Genomic DNA, 21,361 nt, shown 5'->3' on the forward strand with positions numbered 1-21,361 from the left:
CAGTGTGCCCCTCTAAGGAGACCACGGGGCCTGACAACGCACGCTCACGCTGAAGGCAAAAGAGCACCCCTACAAAATAACCTGGAAGCAGCCTCTCCTGGCCTCAGCCACTGACAGGGGCTTCATTCGGAAGAGATATCAACACTATTTACCCTTTTAAAAATTAGGATTGAAAAATGACAAATTAGAAAATCTGACATGCATTAAAAAAAGGGACTCTCCTTCAAACTAAAGAGATTTACATAACCCATGATCTTGAATTGGATCCTGGTTTAGACAAATCAAATGTAAAAACATTCGGAATACCCAGGAATTGTGCATATGGACTGGGTATTAGATGATGTTAAGAGATCGTTAATTTTCGTTGGGTAAAGAAAATAGAAAAAATGGATTTAGAGATGGAAACCGAAGTTTTAGCAGGGGCAGAATATTATGAGGTCTTATTTTCTTTAAGATACTGGAGTATAAAAGTGAGTCCTAATTGGTTAAGCGTCTGACTTCGGCTCAGGTCATGATCTCGTGGTTCGTGGGTTCAAGCCCCACGTCGGGCTCTGTGCTGACAGCTCAGAGCCTGGAGCCTGCTTCGGATTCTGTGTCTCCTCCTCATTCTGCCCCTCCCCTGCTCACTCTCTGTCTCTCAAAAATAAACGCTAAAAATTTTTTTTTTAAAAAGTGAGTCATAAAACTACAGTTACTCAAAGAAAATATGACATTTCAGAGAAATGTCTCTTTATCAGTGTCCCTTTATCAGCTTTCACAGTCCCTTTATCAGAGGGCAGTCTTATTTAGACGGGGCAGGTCAGGGTCAATCTTCACCACAGAGACTGATGCTCACCAGCAGCAGTGAAGGAGCCTGGGGGAGTCCCCCTCGGGGGAGCCATGTACCGGAAGGCATGTGGAGGGTGTCTCTCCTGAAGGACCTTCCTCCCTCACCTAGCCTATTGTTGTCAAAGTGAACAGAGAACACGAACAGCCTACCATTCACTGTAACACATCAGGAGACCTCCTGGTGACATAACGAACACTCTCTGGTTCAGAAATACCTCTTTGATGAGAATCACAAGCAAATTTCAGGCTTTGCGGCCAATCTGAAAACGAAAATTTTGATTCTGCCTACTGCTCCCCTGACGTGTGCTCAGTGTCTGCCTTGTTTATAACAGCCCAGAGGCAAGGAGGAACACAACTCGCCGGCAGTAAGAATCCTAACAAGTATTTTATTAACACATTCTGTCACATTCCTGGGACACAAGAGTCTTCACAACACCAGCCCGTACTGACAGACACCAGAAGAGCTCAAGTGCTCGGTCCGCCATCTAGTTTAACAACCCCGCACTCCCTTAACAGAGCCAGGCTTGGCGTACTTCACCTGTCCAATCCCGCCACGGAAACAGGCTTCCCCTCAGGCAGACGCAGACAGTGACGCTGCCTTTTACAAAGACGGGGGATCCTTGTGGTTAAACCGGGATGGAGAAATCAGCCGACCAAAAGGGAATTCAGACTCTTATTTCTCCAAGTCACTCATTCCGCTTCTCTCCAGGAAGGGCTGGAATATCTTCAGGATGAGCATAAGGATTCCCACTGCCGGAATATTCGGAATACCTTCCTTGATTTCTCAGAGAGACTCTATAGGTAGAAAAGCTCATTGTTAGAGATTAAATTCTTTTATAGAGGTGAAAGATGGGTAACGGCGTTAAGGCTTCGTCTATAAGTTCCTCCCACAGGGATCTAGGTACATCTAGAATTGAATAAAACCCATTTTATATTTCGTATTACTTTATATTGTATACATAACACACACCTAAAACCAGACTAAAAAGCTGCGTTCTGTCACAAGACTGCTAACACACTCTGAGCCTCTAACACATGGCTCATGTCCTCCCTCCAAGTATCTGCATCTGTCCTCATCTTTGTGAGGCTGACACTCCTGACCCACCATCAGTGCAGTGCACATATCACACCGGTTTCCGAATTGGCCCTAGTTCGCTATTTCTTGTGAACAAAGATTCACATTCATGTGATGCTTCGGTGGGGTTAACAGTATAATTCAAGGCCAAGGAGTAAAATAAATGACTCTTTGGAGCTTAAACTATGACCCTGGCCTTCTCAGCTTCATTTTTAGCCAGCAGAGCTAATAATAGGAAGACTCTCACTGCCACTTGATCATGCCTATGAAGTGATCTGAGATTCTGAGAAATGGTGTTACAGGGAGACAAAACAATTCACTAAAAGATAAAAGTTCTCAGAGAATCAGAACACGCTGATCTCTCAGCCTTTGAGAGGCACAATAAAGAGCACAGGGTCTCAATGAGAACATAAATAATAATCTAGCAGATAATCCATAAAGTTATCTCCAGTTTCTGACATCAGATGACATTTTCACTGTTTTCTCATCCTCTTTGTGGATGAATGTTTCAATAAAATAAAAGTCCCGGGGTGGGAGGTGAGGGTGGGGGGAGTTTGAGCTCTTACTAATGATCGAGGGGAATTTAGTTAATACGGTGACAACGTTAAAAGGAACTTAAGTTGAAAAACAACATAAGCTTTTTTCTAACATGAGGATCCCTTGTGTAGCCTCATTAAGCTCTGAACTTCCCAGTCACAGCAGCTGTGGGAAGGTTAAAAGACAAACCACCAAAAAGGATCTTAAAAGTCCTGGAAACCAGGGTCAATTATGAGGCCAACTTTTCCCACTACAAAAACAAAAAACCCCGTAAAAACCCTGTGGGATTTCTTGTTAGTAAGATAGTGACAGAGGGGAGTCAATAAAAACTTCCAGTACACTATTTCATGAAGATGTAGGCAGAAGAATTTACGTGCAGACATTTGTCTTCAGATAGCTTTATGTATTTTCAAAAGTTTTAAATTAGAAAAACGTAGATTTTCTACCTGCGGGAAAACCTGGAAAGCCTTCATTTGTGTATTTTAAGGGTACAGATGTACATTCTCGGGCTCGCTATCGTTGCCCCCAGTAGAATCCCATGATCCTACTGAACCACGAGCCTGGGACCACTTCTTTTAAACGTGTACCGGCAAGTATTATTTTACTTTGTCCTCGGAGGTTACGGAAATCAGAAATTATTCTACTTACACCGTGCTAAGAGGCAAATTTGCCAATGAGCCAGCAAAGGAAAGCGAACCCAGTTTCCGTGATTCCTTAATGCTTACCCTCCTATCACTTCCATCCTTTACACACAGTAAACACGTGACCTGTCTTCTCAGCTGTCATGACGGATTTGCATTTGCCCACATGTGCGGTAGCAGCAATCACTACTGCCGTGGCTTGCTGAGGCTCGGTGCCCAAGTCTGGGGCTGTGGAACAGAGCCAAGTAACGTGCCCACCGTGAGGAATGAAATCGCAATCGTGGGGTCAGGGCACAGTACTCAGACGGCTAAGCTAACTGGCCAGGCTCCAAATGCAAGTGACAGCAACTGATAGAAAAAGCAGCTGTTGTGCAACATGAGGCCGGAACAGCCGCCTCATCATCTAGTTCTGGTTCTGTATTCCTTTTCTACTTTGAATCACTTTAGTTGAGAAGACAAAGAATTTACCAGAATTTGATGGAACGCCAAATGCTAAACTGCAGGAAGACTGAATCAGTTCCACGCCTGTTCTCCAGGACGAACCCGGACTCAGTCTAACCTGACTTAGGAGAGCTGAGGGCAGGCAGGGTGCTAATTATAGGACCAGCCCCTGTTCCTCATCCCGTAAACAGCGAGTGCTGTACACACAGAGGCAACGGCTTATCTCACCATGGAGTCTGTGTCAGCTGGCTGGCTGGACTGCTTGTGGGCCAAGAGGATGTTCAGCACGGCCTTCCAGCCTGGCTCTGCCGTGGCACTGGCATCTGTCTCAGTTCTGCCATCCTCCCTGGTATCCTGGCCAAATGTGACATTCACCCAAGGGCACCAGTCTCTGTGCTGAGAGGTGGGATCAAAGAAGCTTCGGGAAGATGTGTCCTGAGAGGAGGAAAAGAAACAGTGCTGATGAAGGGCAGAGGCCATGTCAATCCAGAGAGGCACTGCTGTGACTTGTCCAGTTCAGAATCTCACAACTGCCCACATTTCCGATTTGATGTCTCCTTTAAACACTGCCTATGTCGGGGCACCTGGGTGGCTCAGCTGGTTAAGCATCTGACTTTGGCTCAGGTCGTGATCTCACGGTTCATGAGTTCAAGCCCCGCATCAGGCTTGCTGCTGTCAGTGCAGAGCCTGCTTGGGATCCTGTCTCCCTCACTCTCTGTCCCTCCCCAGCTCATGCTCTCTCTCAAAATAAATACACTTTAAAAAAAAAATTTGAACACTGCCTATGTAGTGCCCACTCTCTTTCCAAATTCTTTCATTCCCTTTGTGTTAAATCAACAGCACCTGATCGGGTATGTCCTCCCATCCCCCTGCCATCCTCATGTGCTTGAAATAGTTACTACCTCTGCAGAACCATTCCAAAGAACTGAAATGACAAACCTCTTCAAGTTTTTTCCTTTTGGTCACCCAACTATCCCATCTTGAAACTTATTGTCTTCTCACAGCCACAGGACCACACCTGCTTCTCTGTACTACGCGGTGAGGGTCTCGCGTGCTGTCTGCGCTCCATGACCTCTACACGCAGGTGGACTCACCGAGCTGCTAGAAGAGCAGAGGCGAGCCCGTTTGGCTCTCCGGAGAGGGCTCGATGGCACTTCCAGGCCAGTGCCGTCTCCTGTTCCCATGCTTCGGGTCACAGGACGAGTTCTGGTGGTGGGGCTTGCAGCCTCTGGCTCAGGACGGTCAACGGGACTAGAAGAGTCCCAGCTCCGAGTTCGGGAGACGACAGGGCCTGGGCTCCTTTCAGCCTGAAGGAAAGGAGAGGGAAGAGAAGTACACCGACGATGGAAATGACTATGGTCAGAAGACGTATTTCTAGAAGCAGGTGAAAACAAATACTTCACAGTTTAAACTGTGAGAATTTACTTTCTGAACTGTCGACATATCTAAACTCTTCAAAAAATAATCGATTTTTATGCAAAATCATGAATTTAGCTTCTGCGTTGCAACTGGTGAATAAAAACATGCGGTATTTTGATCACTGTGGTCAGAACTAAAGCTTCCCCACCTAAGTTAATCTCCAACTTTTCCACCACAACACTTTTGGCAAGAATGCCTTTTTTTTTTTTTTTTTAATGTTCATTTATTTATTTTGAGAAAGTGTGAGAGAGAAAGCATGCATGAGCAGGGGGAGAGGCAGAGAAAGAGGAGGAGAGAATCCCAAGCAGGTTCCTCGCTGTCAGAACAGAGCCTGACGTGGGGCTTGGTCTCAAGAACCACTGAGAACATGACCTGAGCCAAAATCAAGAGTCGGAAGCTTAACCAACTGAGACATCCAGGCACCCCAAGAACGCTTGCTTACTTGCTTTATTATTTTAAATGTTTATTTATTTTTGAGGGACAGAGCACGAGCAGGGGAGGGGCAGAGAGAGAGGGAGACACAGAATCGGAAGCAGGCTCCAGGCTCTGAGCTGTCAGCACAGAGCCCGACGCGGGGCTCGAACTCATGAATCCTGAGATCATGACCTGAGCCGAAGTCAGACGCTCAAGTTGGACTGAGCCACCAAGGCGCCCCCAAGAATGCCGCCTTTAAAAAGGCCACCCCAACAAGCCAAGTAAGTCTATACCTGCTCGGAGCCAGGGGAAAATGTGGCATCCTGACTCCGAGTCATCATCCTCCGAGGAGATTCAGGCACCAGAGGGAAGCGCTCTGCCCGCCCCTCAGGGCCTTGGATGGGGGAGCTGGTCAGGCCAAACGATGCGTCCAGTTCAGTCATGGAAGACTCCATCTGCTGGAAGCCCCAGAGCCCCACCTTCCTCGTACACTGTGAACAGCTTATCAAGGAGAGCTGCATGGGTTCCAGAGAAGAACTAGGTAGGAACAGAAAAGAGAGTTTTCTCAAAAGGTAACACTTCCAAGGGACTAAGTGTAATCATTTGTGAGAATGCTTTATCTCATCAAATAAGTCTCTGGAACAGTCCAGTGGATTGGGAATCATGGCATCTCGAGGCCCCTGTCCTCTGATCTCGGGACCCCAACTCCAGTGTCGTTCACAAAGTTCCTACAGAAAGATCTAATGGTCTTGGTGTCATCTCGAAGGCAAGACTACATTAAAGCTTATTTTATAAATTTCTTCTGTTCCTTTTAAATGAAAATATCCCCGGGGCACCTGGCTGGGTCAGTCGGAAGAGCATGTAATTTTTGATCTCGGGGTCTTGAGTTCAAGCCCCACAATGGGTGTAGACGCTCAAGTCTACAAGACGCTCAACTTAAATAAACTTTCAAATAAACAAACAAACCAACCTTAAATTAAATAAAAAATATCCCTTGATCTATCAAAGAATGCATAGTTAAGGTAAATCCAGATTGGTTCAAACAGTTTTTTGTTTTTTTAATATTTTAAGTCATCTCTATACCTACCAGGGCTGGAACTCATAATCCTGAGATCAAGAGTTGAATGTTGTACCGACTGAGCCAGCCAGGTGTCCCAGTTCCAACAGTTTTCTATCTCAGAGGGAGTCTATGCTAAATTGAGCAGCTGGAATACAAACACCAACATGGAGGCTCAGAGGACTCTGGCTGACGTTTCCTTTGGTAGTTTTTATGAACTCAACTGATTTTTCTTCCTTTCTATAAACAGAAAGGAGCTTCACTGCTCACAGGAGCACATATTCCCAGCTGGGAAGCGACAGTAAAAAAAAACCAAAAAACAAAAAACCAAAGTTCAGGTGTGTCCAAGAATTCCCGCGTTCTAATTCTGGAACTGTTACTGATTCTTATCATCCCCTCACCACCCTCTTAGGTTTTCCTTGTCTGCTTTTCTGACAGGAAAACACCACATGATCTACAAATACTATCAGTGACTGATGTAAACCAGTGTATGACGATGTCAAAGTTCATGTCACCCTGCAAACTCACTGACTGACCTGCATGCCCAGCCGCACAGAGAGAGGACACAGGCAGTGACGTGGACTTGGATGTCTGAGCCTAATTTGCTTACAGCTTTTCTCTCATCCGTTCGGTGATCAAGTTCGTCTTCAAGCAGGTGCAGGAGAAGACTGATCTTGTCTTCTGTCAAGCACTATAAAGGAACCAAGGTTCCTTAAATTAAACGTCCGACCACAAAAATGACATATAATGATGTACTTAGATGGTACAACGCAAAAATCATGAAAGAAGTGCCAAACACGAAGACAATTCTCTTCATTACGGAAGGCTTACTTCTAGGACAGGGCTAAGGTATTACAAACCTTTCTGAATTGCTCCGGATCTACTGACTGAGAAAGGGAGCAGTTTTCCTAGAACTACTAAATCTTTTCTTAGTACTAATTTGTTTTCAATTTACCGATTGCAGGGGCACATGGGTAGCTCAGTCAGTTGGGCGCCCCAGTCTTGATTTTGGCTCAGGTCATGATTTCACGATTCATGGGACTGAGTTCCCTGTTGGGCTCCAAGCTGACGTGAGGAGCCTGCTTGGGATTCTCTCTCTCCTTTCAGCCCCTCCCCCACCTCGCTCTCTCAAAATAAATAAATTAACTTAAAAAAAATCAGTTTACAAGAGTGCCTTGGTGGCTCAGTCCTTTAAGCACCTGACTCTTGATTTCAACTCAGATCATGATCTGACCATTGGGGAGGTTCTGCGCTGACAGTGAGAAGCCTCCTTGGGATTCTCTTCTCCCCCTCTCTCTCCCAAAAAAAGATATTTACCAATTGCGGATTTTCTCTCAAACCTGTACACTTCAAACCAAAATAGGAAAAACAGATTACTATTTATATCTTGACCTGACACTAAATTTACTTTTTGACAAAATGAGAACTTACCAAGGTCTTTATTTTTGTATAAAGAACTGACAGGGTGAACAAAAAAGCTGCCTTGGCTAGGGACAAGGGACATTTATAATAGGCACAGAAGGTAACACTTCAGTTAACATCCAAATGGCCTCGCAACTTGAGGAAGCAAAATAATAGCTACTATTTCCTATAGTAAAGCTTGTCTCCAGAGTGTATGCAGGGTGATGAAACAGGACACTAGATAGGGACACTAAAGATAGGGCAGAGCATTTCTAATTTCTACGCACAGGGCAGAAGGGAGTTTATAACTTCTCCAGGAGTATTTTCTTTGGGAAATGATAAGCAATAAACCATATGAAGTCACATTTCAGTATCTTCTGTTAAATAGCTTAAGTAACAACTCAAGATAAAATTGAATGTATGCCATTTAAAGAATATCTAGAAGTTTCGAGGGAACCATTTACTTAACTGTCAATAGCTGCCCTTCTAGCAGAGACTGAAAAAGTTCAGTAGAGGGGCAAACAACTAGCTCTCTTCACAGCAATCTGAATCCTCTGGTCATTTAAGGAAATGCTTCACGTACAATCGCTAGTGACAACTGAAGGCCGCTGTAGGCTCGCTAAGAAAAACTCACCATAGTTTTCAAGTCCTCTGGCCTCAGGGAAGGAAGCTGAAGGTCCAAGTGACAAAGGCTTTGAAAACGATCTAGGAATTCGCTAACAAGAACAGCAGGCTCATCCAACGGCAACATCCCAAATCGATCTGCGGACAAGGTAAACTGGAAGATCATATTGGTGTAAATGGTGAAAAGTCAAAGACGTGCATGGAACGACAGGGGACAGGTACTGATAAAACTGATCAAGTACTTGAAGATACTAAGAATCACTGACTTTTTTTGACAGAGCTGTGATGTTTTTGTGAATATGTTTAAAAAAGTAGATTTCTCGAGAAAGGTTTCTCAGAAGCAGTCAGGTCTAAGCTGAATTTGAGACCAACAACAGTGTGTAAAAGCAAAGGCCCAAAGGATGGGACAGGTGCGGAGTTTCTCAACAGTTTCACGGGACTGGAACCCAGTGCGCCTGTGGGGAAAGTAGTAGGAGACGGGGTTGAAGTGCAGAGAGTAACTAGACCATGATTTTACTAATGTATGTGAAGAGAAATTACCGAAAAGATTTTTTTAAAGGAGGAAGTGATATTATAGATAATATGCAGTAGTTTAGACTAGAGATCCTAAAGGGCCAGCTGGGATGCAAAAAAAAAAAAAAAAAAAATAAGCTTAGCAGACATTAAAGTGACCTAAGGTAATAATCCCTGCAAGATACTGGTGGCATAAAGATGGAGAGAAGGAGCATCAATGTTATAAAACTCTTAATGATCAATGACACTTCATACTGTAAGAAAAACAGGGCATAGTAATATATAGTGTTAAATTGGGATAATGATATCAACTCCTGATGTTAAATAGAAATCTAGCAGTGATGGTTTCACAAGCCCACAAGTATGTCACAACTTACCAAACTGTATACCTAAATATGCACATTTTATGTCAATTATTCCTCAATAAGGCTATTTAAAAAATGGGGGGGGTGTCTGGGTGGCTCACTCAGTTAAGGGTCCAAATCTTAAAAAATTTTTTTTTTTTAACATTTATTTATTTTTGAGACAGAGAGAGACAGAGCATGAATGGGGGAGGGTCAGAGAGAGGGAGACACAGAATTGAAACAGGCTCCGGGCTCTGAGCTGTCAGCACAGGGGCCCGATGCGGGGCTCGAACTCACGGACCGCGAGATCGTGACCTGAGCCGAAGTCGGCGCTCAACCGACTGAGCCACCCAGGCGCCCCTTAAGGGTCCAAATCTTGATTCTGGCTCAGGTCAACAATCTCACAGTTGTGAGATCGAGCTCCATGTGGGGCTCTGTGCTGGGTCAGACTCTGAGCTGGGCACGGAGCCTGCTTAAGATTCTCTCACTCGCCCTCTGCCCCTGCCCCGCTTGCCCACATATATGCGTGTTCCTGCTCTCTCAAAAAAATAAACAGAAACAGAAAAAAGAAAAGAAAGGGCACCCAGGTGGCTCAGTTAAGCGTCCAACTTTGGCTCAGGTCATGATCTCAGTTTGTGAGTTCGAGCCCCACATCAGGCTTTGTGCTGACAGTATAGAACCTGCTTTGGATCCTCTGTCTCCCTCTCTCTCTGCTTCTCCCCTGGGTAAACTCTCTCTCTCAAAAATAAACATTTTAAAAAAAAAAAAAGAAGAAAAAAATCTCTTTTCCAGTTTTATTACTAAGAGGTACAGGGGCACCTGGGTGGCTCAGTTGGTTGAGCGTCTGACTCTCGATTTTGGCTCAGGTCGTGATTTCACGGTTCATGAGTTCAAGCTCCACGTCGGGCTGTGTGCTGACAGTGCAGAGCCTGCGTGGGATTTTCTCTCTCCCCCCCCACCCTCTGTCAAAATAAATAATAAAAACTTAAAAAAAAAAAAGAGAGATACAAAAGCAGTTAACAATAGCACTTTTGTCTGCCATTTATTGTATCATTAACAACCAGATTTTGGTCTCTAATATTATTAAATATTATCAAACTATTTAAACCTGTTGCAAGTAACCAAATATGTGAAAAATACATGCCATCAATTTAAAAAGATGTATCATTTTACAAGGAATGTCTGATTATAAAAAACTAAGGTCAACAAAAAAGGTATGGACTTTACAAAATCAAGTGACGTTTAACAATAAAAATAAAACATGTTCTGATGACCAGTGGCTCACGTTTGACAAAACTTAGGAGAAAAAAACAGATCCCAATGTCCTTCTGATCACCTTCCAATTTAGGGTTTGGTCTGATTCCGACAATTCTAAGAAAATACTAGTAAAAATTGATGAAGGCAAAAGAGCAAACAGAAGAAATTAAACCCATCATGTAAATGTTTTAACATGAATTAAAATATGTTTTATAACTAACATATGTGAGTATTTGGTCTACTTCAGTGTTTGATATGTTCAAAATAATCAGTCTAGTAAATTAGTAATTATAATTATTATAATTTGAAATGTTTAAAGGGATTTAGTTTTGTTTGTAAATACTGGTAAATGTTAGAAAAAATTACCTACAAAACTGTATTTATTAGATATGCTTAATAAATAAAAGCACTAAAAGTACAGAGAGCTGTCGGTGTTCCTTTCTTCACACTAAAGTCTCTTGAATGTGAAAGAACCAAACCAAGGGATGATGTAACTGAAAGGTCACATTTCAGATTTGGGAGGTAGGATGGATAGGACCAGGTGGTGACAACAGGGAAGAGCATCTAAGGTGACTTCCAGGTTTCTGGCTAGGACAACTGGGGGGGGGGGGGGGGGGGGGTCAGTACCATTTACCAAGATGGAGAACATAGAAGATGAGAAGCAAGTTCTAGGTATAAAATGAAGCATTCAGTTTTGTATATGTTGAATTCCAGGTCTGTGCAGCAGATATTACATGGAAATGTTTAGAAGGCAGCTGGAAATGAGTCAAGCTCAAAAGAGAGGTCTGGATAGGAGTTAGAGGTATGCAAGTAGGTGGCAGCTGAAGTTATGAATAGGACCAAGAAAGCTGAGTGTGTAGTACCAAGAGGCAGGAGCCACCAGCAGGGTCCTGGGCGGATCCTAGAAACCTGGACAGGGCACACGGAGAGACGACTCACATCTTCAAGGAGCGAATGTGGTTGTACTATCCAGAGAAATAGCTGGGCCGACAGCAGAAACTTCCGTTACCATGACCTTCACTTTACAATGTTATTTCTTGGGTCACCTGAGTGGTCAGTTGGTTAAGCGACCGACTGCAGCTCAGGTCATGATCTCGCAGTTTGTGAGTTCGAGCCCCACATCGGGCTCTGTGCTGACAGCTCAGAGCCTGGAGCCTACTTCGGATTCTGTGTCTCTCCCTCTCTCTACCCCTCCCCTGCTCATGCTCTGTGTCTCTCCATCTCTCAGTAATAAATAAACGTTAAAAAAAATTTTTTTTTAAATGTTATTTCTTGGGGTGCCTGGGTGGCTCAGCTGGTTGAGCATCCGACTTCGGCTCAGGTCACGATCTCCCGGTTCATGGGTTCAAACCCCACGTCGGGCTCTGTGCTGGCAGCTCAGAGTCTGAAGCCTGCTTCGGATTCTGTGTCTCCCTCTCTCTCTGCCCCTCCCCTGCTCATGCTCTGTCTGTCTTTGTCTCTCAACAATAAATAAAAAAAAAAAAACCTGTTATTTCTCGGGGCACCTGGGTGGCTCAGTCGGTTAAGCATCTTACTCTTCCTTTCGGCTCAGGTCACAGTCTCACAGTCTGTGGGTTCAAGCCCTGCATCAGGAGCGGAGCCTGCTTGGGATTCTCCCTGCCTCTCCCCTGCTCACTCGCTCTCTCAAAATAAATAAAAACCTAAAAACTTTTTAAAAAATCATTTCCTAATAGTCCCTTTCTATCACCTGTTCATCTATCAGTAGATGGCACTCTATGAACATTTTCAATCTATTTTTTTTTTCTTCTTAGTGGTTATTCATGGAATATTCCCAGGTGGCAGTGACCCTGGAATTAGCCTGAGTTGTCCTACTGAAGTAATAAAAAGTATACCTACTTTTTGGCACTAATGTCTGGTCAAGCATTAAGTTTTGCACCTGGTCTTGGTGAGCCCTCCAGAAGGCTCTGATGTAGAAGTTACTCACTCAGCAGGAATATGCCCATGTGACCAGTAAAATATTTAAAACTCCCACTTGTGACTACATTTTGGGCTCCCTCATTCTGAAGCATTTTGTGCATACAACACTTAAGAGTCTTTAAGATTCCAAGATACTATTGGGGCACCTGGCTGGCTCAGTTGGTAGAATACACGGCTCTTGATCACAGGGTCATGAGTTCAAGCCCCACATTGGGCATGGAACCTACTTAAAAAAAAAAAAAAAAAAAAAAAAAAAAAAAAAAAGAGTATAGATACAATTAAAAAGAAAAAGAACTAAAAGAACTTTAAAAGACATGAAAATATTGGGATGCCTGGGTGGCTGAGTAGGTTGAGCATCTGACTTCGGCTCAGATCATGATCCCCGGTTTGTGAGTTTGAGCCCTGTGTCAGGCTCTGAGCTAAGAGCTCGGAGTCTAGAGCCTACTTCGGATTCTGTGCCTCCCTCTCTTTCTCTGTCCCCCCCACCTTGCTTGTGCTCTGCCTCTGTCTCAAAAATAAATAAACGTTAAAAAAAATTGAATTAAAAAAATATGAAAATATTAGCAACTGCATCACCTTAATATTTTTCACAAAACAACTTCTAAATCAAGACCCTGAGACCAGTAACAAAGGAGCTATCATATATTTTATAAGGCAGGGCATTCTAGAGTATGAGGCTTCATAAAATTCCTGTCTCTTTGCCTAAGTATAAATTTTGGAACCATAAAGTAAACATATCCTGCTGTTAGTTTCCCAGAATACATAGTCAGATTCACTCTAAAGTAGCTTAGTTTTTAAAAAAGTAATGATTAAAGTCAATAACTCAAGTGAAGACAATCACAAATTCACCGGATTCAAGAGAGGGCGCCTTGCCAAGGCCCTTAGAGAGGCGGTCTTTGGCTTCAATGCTGTTGTTTATATTGTGTCACTTCACTGGGACAAATTATACATTTGTAATCACTCTCATTTGGCTTCCTGTGAGTTGGTTTTAGGAACCGAACCCCAACTCCATTTAACTGCCACGGTTGGTTAGTGCACCAAAGGAAGCCTGGGGAGAACATGGGACTGCTTGCTATGGGGGGCAAAGCAGAGAGTTTGAAAGCAGATAAAACCACAGTTTTGCCTCCTCACCAGTTGGTTTTAAGATTTCTGATTCTGGGTGCCGGGGTGGCTCAGTTAGTTGAGTGACTGACTCTTGACTTCAGCTTGGGTCATGAGCCCAGGTTCGTGGGATCGAGCCCTGTGTCAGGCTCTACATTGAGCCTCTTTTTTTTTTTTTAAATTCTCTCTCTCTCTCTCTCTCTTTCTCTCCCTCCCTCACTCCACCCCTCCCTCCCTCCACCCCTCTCCCTTACTTGCATGTGTGCGCTCTCAAATTAGAAAATAAAATAATAAAACAAACAAAAATAAAAACGTTAGGAAAAAAAGATCTCTGATTCTGTTTCCTCACTTAAAAAACTGTGTTGGTAATCTACCTCCCAGGGCCCCTGTGAGAATTAAATGGGATAATGTATGCATGGCTAAGCTGTTGTCATGTCAAATGCCCTTAATAAAGTTAAGTAATAACCTAACAAGTAAATGAATGTAAATTCTTCTTTAAAAGCCCAAATAGAAAGGAAAAAATGAAACTCCAAAGACTAGATTTTCACAAAGAAACAGACAATATTAGAAATGCAACAACCAAGAAGGGATGGTCAATGGGAAATCTTGGAAATAAGTACCTGGGGAGGGGCTGTCTGGCCAGAAACAGAACTTCTCATGGGCGGTGCACAAGGCTTTCTTCAGCTCAGCACATCGGTCCTTATCTGAAACCCATACAGGCAGCAGCGCCTTAGAAAACACTATATGGATTCAAAATCTAATGACTAAGAACCTTTAAGAGTGTGGATAGAATTAAAAATAAAAATGACTAAGATAATTTTAGAAGATATGAAAATACTAGCAACTGCATCATCTTAATAATTTTCAGAAAACAAGTTCTAAATCAAGATCCTAAGGTCAGTAACAGTATTATGTATCTTATAAGGCAGGGCATTCTAAAGCACGAGGCTTCATAGAAGTGCCTTGTCTCTTTGCATAAGTATAAATTTTGAAACCATGAAGTAAATATACTCTGCTGTTAGTTTCCCAGAATACAGAAAGTCAGGTTCACTCTAAAGTAGCTTAGTTTTAAAACACAGTAGTAACTGAAGCTAATGATTAGGACAAAGACAATCACAGATTCGCCTTGCTATATGTAACAGTACACATTCTTTGATCAAACACAAGTGACTGGTCTTCTTACAAAACGAGTCTAATATATCTTTGAAAATGGAGGAAAACGTAATTTGTACTTTATACTTACATCTGTCAAAATCAAAAGCTGGTTGTAAACTGGCACAGAGAAAAGCCTGACAGCTGGAACACTTGAGCATATCACATTCAACTGTGACCCAGCCGTACTTTGCACAGACAAGTGGAGACAGCTCAGAGGGCTTACCTGCCCATTTCAGAGAGTATTCATGTTAAGAAAAACAATGCTGCAAGTATATTAAGATGAGTAAGTCAGAAATGAAAACTTTAACTCATTCTTTACATATATAGGAATAAACATGTTAGATTAAGAGGAAAAGCAAGTAAGGAAAGTTTGGAAAACTAATTTTTACTTTTTTATTTTTTATTATTTTGAGAGAGAGAGAGAGAGAGAGAGAGAGAGAATGAATCCCAAGCAGGCTCCATGCTCAGTACAGAGGCTGACATGGGGCTCGATTCCAAAACCTGGGATCATGATCTGAGCCGAAATCAAAAGTTGGATGCTCAACCGACTGAACCATCCAGGCACCCTGATAAACTATTTTTAAAGCACAGGCAGGCGCCTGGGTGGCTCAGTTGGTTAAGCCTCTGACTTCAGCGCAGGTCATGACCTCATGGCTCATGGATTCATGCCTCACGTCGGGCTCTGAGCTGACAGCTTAGAGCCTGGAGCCTGCTTCAGATTCTGTGTCTCCCTCTCTCTCTCTCTCTGCCCCTCCCCTGCTTGTGCTTTGTCTCTCAAAAATAAATAAATGTTAAAAAAAATTTTTTTTTAAAGCACAGGCACATACTTCACAGAACAATGGAAGTCATTTGAGTAATAACCAGAGGGAAAAAAATTTTGAACTTTTCCTCCACAAAGCCCTATGTATTCTACATGTTTAAAATGTTGATGCTGGGACGCCTGGGTGGTTCAGTCGGTTAAGCGGCCGACTTCGGTTCAGGCCATGATCTCGCGGTCCGTGAGTTCGAGCCCCGCGTCGGGCTCTGTGCTGACAGCTCAGAGCCTGGAGCCTGCTTCAGATTCTGTGTCTCCCTCTCTCTGACCCTCCCCTGTTCATGCTGTCTCTCCCTGTCTCAAAAATAAATAAACGTTAAAAAAAAAATTAAAAATAAATAAATAAATAAATAAATAAATAAATAAATAAATAAAATGTTGACGTTATTAATGGTTGTGGGGTGGAATACAGAAGCCATTCCTTTTCACTTATTGTGAAATACTAGAGATTTAAAAACACTTGTAAAAGTACAGGGATAGGCCTCAGCAATAAGGATGGTAAAAGTCAAACAAGCAGAAATATTTTCTGCCACTCATCTATGCTCTTTTATTGTGCCATGTTTGCTTTTACATTCTAAAGAATAGTCAGTAAAATTAATAATAATAATATTCCTCATTATTTCCCCTGCCCAAAATTTGATTATTATGAACTAATGTGTGCACGTAGTCTATGTGTGTTAAACAGGCTGAGAGTACCCAGAGCATCTAGAAGCATGCGCTTGGGAAAATGTCCTAAAACATTTATTGATCTTTAAAACTCAATACTCAACATTTTACCTAAAGAGCTCTATTTTACAGAGCACACACACACCAACACACACACAACACATGAAAGAAGATGCAGGAAAGTTCTATATTTTTATAAGGGATACAGGAATTTGAAAACATTCTAATATTAGCAAAAGAAGGACTGAAGCCTAGAAAACAGAATTTAGATACAGATGTTAAAGGAGGTGGCATCACCTAAAATAAAAGTAACAGAATTACTTAACTGGCTAAGTGAAAGAAATGATTATCATACCCAAAGCGGTGGTCAATTTATATCCAATGAAAACAAAAAAGAACAAAGGACAAGGTTCCTTTGCAGAAAATGAGGAATTAGTCCAAGGCACGGCAGTAGATGATTAAAATACCTTCCTCTTCCTGAGAAATTTAGTCCTAGAGCCATCAGGTGGTGAGCAAGGAGAACAGCCAGGAGGGTGAGGGAGGCAGTTCAGCACAGGGTGTCAGAACCCAAGTTGGGTAAAGAGGGGCTGCACCTTGAGGTGTTGGGAGTCAAGTGGAGTGTAAAGAGAATCTCCACAGGGCCCCCACTCACCAAATCAGGGATAACTGTAATATCAAAACATATAATGATAGTAACAGATTAAAATCCACTGAAAAAGCAGCCCATGCTGCTACAAATAAATTACATAAAGTTTGATGAGGAATGGGATATTTGCGTATTTTCAAAGCACCTCTGCACAAAACACTTTTTTTTAATGTTTGTTTATTTTTGAGAGCTAGAGAGAGACAGAGAGAGAAAGAGCCAGAGCAGGGTAGCGGCAGAGAGAGAGGGAGACAGAATCTGAATCATGCTCTAGGATCCCAGCTGTCAGCACAGGGCCCAACTCGGGGCTTGAACACACGAACTGCGAGATTATGACCTGAGCCTCGGAGGTACCCCGCCCCCCCTCCCCCCCCCCCCCCCCCGGCCCTCACCCCACTTTTTAATTACAAAAGAAGTGTTACAATGGAAAAGACGGGCAAAGATGGGCAGACACTCCCTAATCAAGTGATCAAAGTGATTATCACCAGGAAAGGGATAAATCAAATTCATGTGCCACCTGACAGGATACAGTGAGAACACAGCACCATTCTGTGATATTCCTAAGCTACTTGAATCTAACTATAAGGAAACATCAGATGGATGTGAATGGAGGTACTCTCTACAAAACTACTGGCCTGTAATCTTCAAAAGTATCACGATCATGAAATTCAAGGAAAAACAAGAATCTCAACTGGATCCTTTTGCTATAAAGAATATTATTAGGGGGTACTTGGGTAGCTTAATTAGTTGAGCATCCGACTCTTGATTCTGGTTCAGGTCATGATCTCATAGTTCGTGAGTTTGAGCCCCACATTGGGCTCTGTGCTGACAGCAAAGCACAGAGCCTGCCTGGGACTCTCTCTCCCTCTCTCTCTCTCTCTGCCTCTGCCCTGCTCACTTTCTTTCTCTCTCTCTCAAAATATTTAAACCTAAAAAGAAAAAAAAAAGAATATTATTACAACAACTGATGAAATCACTGGGGTCTGAGGGTTGGATGGCAGTAATTTATTATGTGAAATTTCCTGATTTTGATGGCTGCATTGCAGTTACGTAGGAAAAAAAGTCCTGGTGTGTAGGAAATATCTGGGGGTAATGAGGTATCACTTTGGCAACGTACTTAAAGGTAGCTTAGAAAGGAAGTTCTTTGTAACCTGTGCGACCTTTCTGCAAGTCTATAATCATTTTATATTTTTAAAAAATCACTCTAGTGAATAGAAAAGGGCACAAGTGATGGGATGCCACCTGTGAGATTAGGTTACAAAAAGAGTTTAGCTTCTGTCTTTGCTCTCTTTCACTTGCACACTCCGATGGAAGCCAGCTGCCACGTTTTGTGAACTGTCCCTGTCAATAGGCCCATGCTGCAAGGTGCACAGGGAGGTCTCTACCCGAGAGCCACTATAGAGCTGAAGCCCTCAATCCAGTAGCACGTGGGTGAGCTTCGAAATGCATCTTTTCCTAGCGGAGCCTGGAGATGACTGCAGCCTGTGAGGAACCCTGAGCCACAGGACCCAAGTAAGCCATGCCCAGATTCCTGACCCACAGAAATTGTGACAAAAAATGTGGTGTTTTTTTTTCAATGTTTATTTCTTTTTGAGAGAGGGTGAGTGAGCGGGAAAGTGGCAGAGAGAGAGGGAGGCAGAGGATCCAAAGCTGGCTCTGTGCTGACAGCAGGGAGCCCAATGGGGGGGGGCCTCAAACTCATGAATCATGAGATCATGACCTAACCTGAAGTCGGACGCTTAACCTACTGAGCCACCCAGGCACGCCCCATGTTTGTTGTTTTCAGCCACTAAGTTTTAGTGTAATTTGCTATACAACAGATAACTAATATATAGGGGAAAATCCAGAAAGAGACAGGAAGTGTAGTATACATAGCCTCATGCTATAATCCTGGCTCTGCCATTAGGTAGCAGGCTGACCATAGGCAAGTCACATAACCTACCTGAAACTGTTTCCTCTTCTGTAAATGAGTATAATAATGATACCTATTTTCACGGGTTTAAGGTGAAGACTGAATGTGATAATGTACATGAAAACACACCACATACAAATGTTAGTTACTATTCCTTTTCCTCTCAAGCTCTTAGTGTTTTCTTCTGTAAAAAGAAAAGGTCAGAGGCACCTGGGTGGCTAAGTTGGTTGAGCATTTGACTCTTGATTTCGGCTCAGGTCATAATCTCAAGGTTCGAGAGTTGGAGCCCCATATGGGGCTTGGGGTTCTGCTTGGGGTTCTCTCTCTCTCTCTCCCTCTCTCTCTCTCAAAATAATTAATTAACAAAACAACAAAAAGCAAAGGCCAGATCATCTCAAATATCCCTTTGAGGAATAACATTTTATGATGCTAATTTTCCTATAAAATATCTTACCAAGTTTAATTCTTAAATTTACAACATCAGAATAAGTGCTGTTATTCCTCGTTCCAGGAGCAGAAAGTGCAACTCACATGAACTAATAAAGAAGGATATAGAAAATGTTTCCACCCTGCTAAAGAAGGCTTCTTTGCTTGTAGATTCCAATGGCGGCTGTTCCGCTTGGGGTGACCCATTAACTGACTGGAATGTGGCAGAGGTGTCCTTCCTAAAATAAAGGGGCAGAACTCTCAGAAATCTTTCACAGCATCACTTTCCCTAAACATTTTGCATCTCGCTTCTCGGCACATCACAGCGTCCATCACGCCACGCTGGATTTTAACCTTTCTAAAAATCATTTCAGTAATGTCATTCCTCTGCTTAAAATTATTAATTAGCTTCACAATAATTATTAAATGGAATCCAAATTCGTCAGTCTGGCAGTCAGATTTCTTTACTGTTCGTTCACATCTAAGCTTCAAGTAATTTCTACCTCCACGGTGCTCCACTAATCCTATAGTGGAGGATTTAGTAAACACAACTTTAGTAAACACAAAATGAGACTCAAAGCTTCTATGCATTACAAATTTGAGCCACCTTACAAATTGAACTCCTTTAAACACAGAGAAAAAGAATTTTGATAGTTTTCTACCTGAGTCGACCATTGATACCCACTCTCCCAAAACAGAGTTTCAGAATTCAAATCCAAGTAAAGATCTTTGGGCAATTTCATGAAAAAAATTCAGGGAGGAAAAAACCCGACAATACAATTATCTATTTTTAGTGAAAGGCATTTCAACAGCACCTGGAAGGGGTAGAGGGAGGAATCCTTGAGGACAAAAATCATCTTAATAAAAACAGGATGACAGCAGCTATTATAACGCGAAAGATATAAACTCATTCTAGGAATCTTTCTCAGAGAGCCAGCCTCAGGGAGGTGCGGTTCTTGAAAGAAATTCAGAGGATCCATAAACTTGGATGAGAAAAAAGTGATGTTTATTTTATTAACCTCTAGCTGAAATTCAGCACTTCTTTCAAATACGAAGGAAGGTACTAAAAAAACCCTCACAAAACATAGTAGCATCAGCAGTACTTATGATTTTGTCACCAGTGGAAATCGCAGGCATGTTGTCACATTACGGTTGTTCAACATGTTGTGAAATACCACTTATGCCCATGATTACTTCAAAATTATGGTAAATAATAGACTTATTACTAGAGATTACTTAACTTTCCAGTAATGAGGCATGTCACTGCACTTTTTTTCTTTTACTACCTTGATAACCGCATTCTAAAGTAATTGGTCCCCTTTATGTTCCTATGCACTTTATTTTATGCATTTAAAAATATTCTGAGAAGGGATTCATAAGCTTTGCCAGGCTGCCAAAGGTGTCTAAGGCTCAAAAAAGATTAAGAAACCCCACTAACAGATGTCAGATGCATATTCAGTTAGCAGTCGTCTTTTTTTTTTCCCTTCCGCCCCCAACCCGTTTTATAGCATTGCCGCCCGTGGTGCTGAAAGCAGTACATCCCGAGACTAAAACCGAGTAAACGTAGTAAACCCGGTCTCTTTCAGATCCCGGGACGTTGCCAACCCTACAGACAAAAGTGCCGACCCAGAGGATTCCCCCCACCCCCTGCCCCGGGCCCGCGTTCCCCAAACCCTCTCCAATCCGCCGGCGCCGGACCCAGGATGGACTCGTGAACTCACGCTTCGGCGCCTCCTTCTTCTGGAGCAATCCCCTCATCTATCAGCTGCCTGACTTTTTGGGGCGTCCCTTCTGGGGAGCGAATAACCGCACCCCAATTCTTTTCAACCCCCGCGGCAAACGCCTGCCCCTCACTGGGCGCCGCCATCTTGGTCCGTTGCCGACTTGCTTCCCCGCGGGCTTGAAGGCTCAGGAACTTCCGTTCTGCGCGGTTAAGATCCTCCTCTGGAGGCGCGGTCCGGCGCGTTTGCCCACGCAACTCGCAGAATCTGACCGCGGGGCCCACCCCTTCGTGGCCATCTTAGAACGAGGTAAACCCTCATTACAGAACGAGGTAAACCGCCTTGGGAGCTCCTAGTGTTTAAGCCTAGGTTGAGGCTTATGATGTGGGGTGTTTGGAGCGGTGTTTCTGCAAATTCGACAGGGATGGGGGGCC

At 43.1% G+C, this 21,361-nt stretch overlaps 1 protein-coding gene across 1 annotated transcript; it reads right to left on the reverse strand.

Moving 5' to 3' along the window:
* Positions 1 to 1,194: 1,194 nt before the first annotated feature.
* Positions 1,195 to 21,113, reverse strand: ZC3HC1 (zinc finger C3HC-type containing 1). Its single transcript, XM_060633121.3, has 10 exons — positions 20,928 to 21,113; positions 19,334 to 19,445; positions 14,834 to 14,984; positions 14,211 to 14,294; positions 8,448 to 8,575; positions 6,949 to 7,103; positions 5,649 to 5,892; positions 4,617 to 4,829; positions 3,751 to 3,957; positions 1,195 to 1,623 (listed from the first exon to the last, which is right to left on the reverse strand). Exons 1-10 carry the CDS (start codon positions 21,071 to 21,073, stop codon positions 1,555 to 1,557), a joined length of 1,509 nt encoding a protein of 502 aa, XP_060489104.1. The 5' UTR covers positions 21,074 to 21,113; the 3' UTR covers positions 1,195 to 1,554.
* Positions 21,114 to 21,361: the final 248 nt, after the last annotated feature.

This window comes from Panthera onca, chromosome A2 (assembly GCF_046562875.1).
Source record: "Panthera onca isolate mPanOnc1 chromosome A2, mPanOnc1 haplotype 2, whole genome shotgun sequence".
In the NCBI taxonomy this organism is placed as follows: domain Eukaryota; kingdom Metazoa; phylum Chordata; class Mammalia; order Carnivora; family Felidae; genus Panthera; species Panthera onca.